Consider the following 6,638-nt stretch of genomic DNA (forward strand, 5'->3'; position numbering starts at 1 on the left):
CGAGAAGACAAATGTGACTCATATGAAAGGATTGAGTACGTGAGTGACCCCGTAATAAATATGTTGATAGCTAAAGAGCACTATTTTTACACCCTGATTTGCTGCCAAAAATATGGACTCGACTGAGGAAGCCAACATGAATACATAAAAACTTACTAGGGTAGCCGCCAAATACGACTTCCATAAGTAGCTATGGCACATGAAACCTCTACTTTAGAATCAAGTAAGTGACAAAAAAAGTCTTGCTTTATTTGTTACTTTTTTTGTCGGGTGATTTTTCATCTGTCTTTTAAATAGTTATTATTGTGATTTATAGTATTTTTAATGTGATTTAATTTATCGTTTCATTTATTGTCTGACCTTTGGAATAGCTTCACAAAATTAAAAGCTTTATCAAAAGTCGGTAGATCAAGTGTCAATAGTTTTCTATTTTTATTTTATTATTTTACTTTTTGTCATGTTAATAAATGTACATCTATTTCATATTCTCAAAGAATTTTCTCTAGTTAACAATTGTATTCATAATACTTTTTTTGTATTCACTACGTTTGGTCACATTTGCAACTTTAAACTCCTAGACTATTCTACAAAATGAACTTATATTTTTCACAGTTATATTTTTTATTACTTATTATGCGAATATGTTTCATTGAATGTTATAGATCAACTAAATAAGTCTATATAAATTAACATGAGACACACGAGCAACATACGTGTCCAACACAAGTATGTCTTGAAATATGTAATTGTTTCATAGTTGAAATCAAACTGTGTTTTTTCTAAAATTGAAAACCCTAAAGCATCATTCTACATACCATCAATACAACTGGCTGGGGGTTGGACCTCTAGCACTCTTCACCACTAACAGTTGCAGGTTCAACAACATTCAGGTTTCTGCCTTCTTGACCAATGGTCAATGGAATGTGGATCTTGTCATACAAAAGGCTCCTCCCCAACTTGTGTCAACCATCCTGGCTACCTACATCAACTATCAGCCTCTCCAGCAAGATCAACCAAGCTGGAAGCTCACTAGTTCTGGGGAGTTCAGTTGTTCCACAGCATGGGAGCTCATCAGAGCCAAAAGACCCAAGACTAAGCTCAATTCTTCCACATGGCACAACCTCATCCCTTTCAAATACTCCTTCTTGGTCTGGAGAGCTTTTAGAGGGAAGTTGCCCACCAATGAGAGCTTGATCAGATTTGGTCATACCCCCTCTCAGTGCTACTGCTGCCATAGACCTGGCCAAGACACTATTGATCACATTTTTGTTGCAGGTTCCTTTGCTACCAACATTTGGAAAGTCTTCTCTGATTCCTTGGGTATCAATAAGGAGTACACACCTCTTAGAACTCTTTTGATGAGGTGGTGGAATTCAAAGTATAAGAATAATGCTCACAAGCTTATTCTGCAGGCTACTCCTATTTCCATTTGTTGGAACCTTTGGAAAAACAGATGTGCCTCTAAATATGGTGGAAAACATTCTAATCTGGCTAGAGTCAAATTCTCTGTCTACAAAGATATCCACAACTTGCTCACCATAGCCTTCCCCTATATCAAGTGGCCTACCAGCTGGAAGGAACTGGTCCTTTGGATTGATCAGTGTTCTCATGTTATCCAAATCACTCCTGTGAAATGGATAAAGCCAGCAGGCCACAGGGTGAAACTAAATACAGATGGCAGTGCTCTTGACAACCCTGGCAATATTGGTGGAGGAGGAATCTTAAGAAATTCTTATGGTGATCTCATTTTTGCCTTTGCTGTCCCTTTAGGTACAGGTACTAATAATCAAGCTGAGATTAAAGCAGCTATCTTTGGCCTATCCCGGTGCCTCCACCTAGGTTACTACAAGGTAGAACTAGAAGTGGATTCTGAACTCCTCACCAAGTGGCTGCATCATCAAGCAAAGCCTCCCTGGACCATCAAAGGACTGCTGGACAACCTTCACAATATCATCTGTCAGTTCCAGGCTTTTCAATGCAACCACACCTTTAGGGAGGCCAACTCCATTGCTGATGCATTATCCAAGCACAGCCACAAATGTACTTCTCCTGAGCTATACTTCATCAAACAGGACCTACCCAAAGAAGCTAAAGCCCACCTGGAACTGGACAGGTTGGGAATGGCTAGTTTCAGAAGAAGGAAGCTCAAGAGAATCAAGAAACCCCCCTAATCTGCTGCACTGCTGTTCTAACTCTATCTTCAACTTATGAATAGATACAAATATTTTGAAGATACCACAGTTAGAACCACTGTAAAAGGGAGAATCTCCCATACATATTACTTGCTCACAATAACCAACTCACCTCTTGAGGTAAGAAATAGTATATATTCTTTTTTCTATTTCACTAATATGATTTTGCAAGGTCCTAGATCTGCAGCTATCATGATTACACTTCAGCTAGGAGCACCACTGGAGTACCTGCTGCAGGGCAGCAGGTGCAGGGTGTGGAATAACATGTAGACCTGTCCAATGGCCCCCAAACTTTGTAGGATGGTAGAATATATTATTTTGACAAGTCCCAAGAAATTTCAGCCCAAACGGATAATTGGAGGCGTTAGGCGAGCGACATGGAAACATTCAGCTGCCTTAAGCCTAAAGAGAGGGTCTTTAGTAATTTGGGCCCTCCAACTTGGGAAAAAAGTCTTCAAACTTTGCAGGACTAAAGGAGAGGATATATATGCTAACTCCATAAAGTTTCAACTCAAATGGACAATTGGAGACGTTAGTCGAGCGACTTGGAAAATAACACTCTCCAAAGCTCTTACTGAGGTCCCTTCTTTATTGTTAGTCTGTGTATATTATTTTTTGTTTGGGCTTGTTTGCTGTATTAATGCAGGTGTCTGGAGTAATATATTAGCATCCTCCAACAACAAATACATAGACAAGAGCACAAAAACAACTTCCAAACACCCTGCAACCTCTAAGCCTCAGCAGGGCAGCAGGTGCAGGGTGTGGAGTAGCAAGTGGACTTGTCCAATGCCCCCCAAACTTTGCAGGATGTTATAATATATTCTTTTGACAAGTCCCAAGAAGTTTCAGCCCAAACGGATAATTGGAGGCATTAGGCGAGCGATATGGCAACATTCAGCTGCCTTAAGCCTAAACAGAGGGTCTTTAGTAATTTGGACCCTCCAACTTGGGAAACAAGTCATCAAACTTTGCAGGACTAAAGAATAGGATATACATGCTAACTCCATAAAGTTTCAACCCAAATGGATAATTGGAGACGTTAGTCGAGCGGCTTGGAAAATGCTAACAGGCTCCAAAATCCTTTTTGAGATCCATTCCTCTCTACTAACCTGTATAGGTCTTTGCTTGTGTTTGGTTATTTGATGTGTATTTGCAGGTTGTTAGAGACTTACACCAACATGCTTTAACATCAAATACATAGAGGACAACACCTACATCAACTCAATACCTGCAGCAGCCCAACACCTGCAACACCTGCAGCAGTTCAACACCTGTTTGCTTTGTTGCTTGTCTTTGGTTGACTGTTCTTGTTTATCTTTGGTTGTGTGGCTTGTTGGTTCTGATTGTCTGTGCAGGTACTCCAAGAAGTTGAACCTGATCACAATAAAGGACACTTGTGTAACTGATACCAACAAACACCATAATCACAAAGGAAGCAACAAGAAGATGTACACTAGGCCTCCACAAGGACTATGCAGAACAGCAACTTCCAGCTGGTTCTTGTGTTTGTTTGGTTGTTTGCATTTGGCTGATTGTTTTTGCTTAGGGACATCAATAACTGGGAAACTATTCCATCAGAAGTTGGAGTTGATCACCAGGACTTCACAGACACAATCCCATAAGATCCAATCCAGCTTTTGGCCTTGTTCTCCTCCATCTTATTGGACATGGCCTTTGTCCACTTATGCAGGCCCTCTCTGGAACTGCTATGAGGGCTGCAAAGTCTTGGGGCTCCTATGGAGCAGCTTTCCATCCACATCCTCTATCAACACTCCACAGCAACAACTACACCAACTTGCAACACACAAGGAACATGGATGCAGAAGCCTGCAGCCCTCTTTGCTTGGGAGGTTTGTTGGTTGTGTTTGTCTATGTAGGTACCCCAGATGCAGCTCCCTCCTTGGATCTGTATTGAGCCCCAATCATCCTCAGCTACATCATTGTAACTGGCAGTCCCCCTTTGGAAAAAAGGCTGCAGTAACCTGGGGATGCCATGAAGCAACACAATCAGCTTGCCAACCACATTCTCCACTATCAACACACCCCAGCAACAACTCCATCCACCTGCAGCAGACAAGATACATATACAAGTTTGTTTGCTTTGGTTTTCTGTGCAGGTACTCCAAGAAAACCAACCACCTCAAAACAAAGACCAACAAGCAGACTACAGCAATCAGAACCTGCAGATTAGCAGCCTTGGGTTTGTTGTTTTTGTTTTTGTTTGTCTGTGCAGGTGCAAATCCTCAGAATTCCCCATGCATACCAGATGCATTCCATCAACATCTGCAACAGCTCCACCAACTTGCAGCAGACAAGGAACAAATACAAGCTAATAGCACTAGCTACAACAGCTTGCACACCTCTTTGGTTGTATGTTTTGTTGGTCTTGTTTGGCTGTGCAGGCTGAACCATTTCAAAGCAAGGACCAACAAGCATTACAATGGTAGCAACAAGGAGTTTGTGCAACAGAATTCTTGGAATTGTTCTTATAATTGTATGCTTGCTTGTTTGCTTGCTTCTTTGTTTGTGCAGGTTATTGGAGATACAGCCCAAAAGGAACTCCAACATCATCATAGACAACATCCAAGAACAAACAACAATACCATGAGTAGCTGTAAAATGTTACACCCCCATCAACTCCATATACATACTGTGGAAACACAACACCAAACAACTACTCAGCCACACACCAAACAACAACTCAACCACAGAGCTGAAGCTGAAAGTGCAGAATTGAAAGATGAAGTTCAACAGCATCAGCAACAACAGAGGCCAAAACCAACACACCCACGTACAGCAACCTCCAGACTTGGTTGCTTGTGTATGTTTCTGGTTTTGTCTGTCTGTGCAGGTGCAGGTCTGCAGCAACCATACATTTGGACCACCATGCAGGTGTTCGAATGCAGCTACACTCTCTTTCACAACAAATCAAAGGTTGTTGGCTGCTATGGTTCCATATATTTCCTATCCTTTCAGCCTCCTTAGCTGGTAATCATGATACTGATACAAAGGCATATTTCACTTGGATTTTCTTGGTACGACAAGACTAAAAAGAGCAAAGATGAAAAGAATTTCCCATCCCATGCGAGATAGAAGTTTCGTATACTTGTTCTTCTTCAATGTAGCTATGTCTGGTACGTAGCATAGTTGGAATAGGACTAGTGTAGGTTACTTTTCTTTTTTTCTCATGGAAGGGGAGAGTCTCCCTCATTTATGCTTTCATAGTTGAATTGTACCGGGATGAGTCCTCTCACAGGTTTACTGCTTTCTAGTTTTAGTTAGTCTCCTTTTTGTATCGGGAATGAGTTAGCCGACCTTAATAGGTTAGCCGACTTATGACCCATCATAGGATCGGAGGTAAGGTTTATGTCCCCCTCCTTGTACTTTATTTTGATTATTTATGTTAAGGCTTGGGGGTGTTGCTTAACCCCTAACTGTGCACGAGAGGTGGGAGCCTTGTGTAGGGTCTGTTCCCATAAAAAAAAAAAAAAAACATACCATCAATATCACCTCATCATCTTTCTTTGTGCCTAAGCAAAAACTGAAAAGTTGATCCACCCAATTCCCCCATTAATTCAAATATGAGTTACTACAATCAGCAACAGGCCCCTGTTGGTGTACCTCCACCACAAGGATATCCACCTGAAGGTTACTCAAAAGATGCATACCCACCACCAGGGTACCCACAACAGGGTTACCCTCAACAAGGTTATCCACCTCAAGGGTACCCTCCCCAGTATGCACCTCAGTATGGTGCTCCACCTCCTCAACAACATCATCAATCATCTAGTAGCACTGGATTAATGCAAGGATGTTTGGCTGCTCTGTGCTGTTGTTGTCTCTTGGATGCATGCTTTTGAGGCTGTAAATGATCTGTGCAAGTGTTGATGGCAAAAGTTGATTGAACCAATTATATCATAGTTTAGACTTTTTCTTTCTGTGTTTTTTCCTTGATGCCCTGTCCTTTCCTTGATAAATAATTTGTTCTTGATGTGATGAAGATTTCAATGCTTCCAAAGTAGTGTCTATTTGCCAAATTATAGGTTATGTACAATGTGAAAGATTCTATTTTTTTTGTTGTGAAAAAAAAAACAAAAAAAAACATACCATCAATATCTTCTTGTTATCTATATTGTCAACATCATTATATAATTTTATAGAAAAATTCTACCTCATTATATATTTGTATAGAAGAAGAAGAAGCAGAAGTAGTTTATGGTTTAATGCGATTAGCCGATCACATCATGCTCAATAATTATGCGATTGCCCGACACTCGAAAGCCATTGTTGGTCCCTATGTGAATGACTTAGTCTGATCACACATTCAGTCATTCAGTAGAAGACTAAACATGATTTTAAAAGATATTCAAGTGGGATAATCAATATTTCAAGAAGAATAATGTATTTAAAACAAATCTCAAATCAACTCCATATCATAAGGATAGT

General features: G+C 40.5%; 1 protein-coding gene across 1 annotated transcript; it reads left to right on the plus strand.

The window, feature by feature from the left end:
- Positions 1-5,706: 5,706 nt before the first annotated feature.
- LOC129876763 (cysteine-rich and transmembrane domain-containing protein WIH2-like) lies at positions 5,707-6,268 on the plus strand. Its single transcript, XM_055952261.1, has one exon. The coding sequence runs from the start codon at positions 5,774-5,776 to the stop codon at positions 6,050-6,052; it is 279 nt and encodes a 92-aa protein (XP_055808236.1). The 5' UTR covers positions 5,707-5,773; the 3' UTR covers positions 6,053-6,268.
- The last annotated feature ends 370 nt before the right edge of the window (positions 6,269-6,638 follow it).

The sequence above is a fragment of the Solanum dulcamara genome, chromosome 2, assembly GCF_947179165.1.
Source record: "Solanum dulcamara chromosome 2, daSolDulc1.2, whole genome shotgun sequence".
Classification (NCBI taxonomy): Eukaryota; Viridiplantae; Streptophyta; class Magnoliopsida; order Solanales; family Solanaceae; genus Solanum; species Solanum dulcamara.

What these genes read in the sequence shown, in the direction of transcription:
- LOC129876763 (XM_055952261.1), top strand. Translation starts at nt 5,774, where the DNA reads ATGAGTTACTACAATCAGCAACAGGCCCCTGTTGGTGTACCTCCACCA.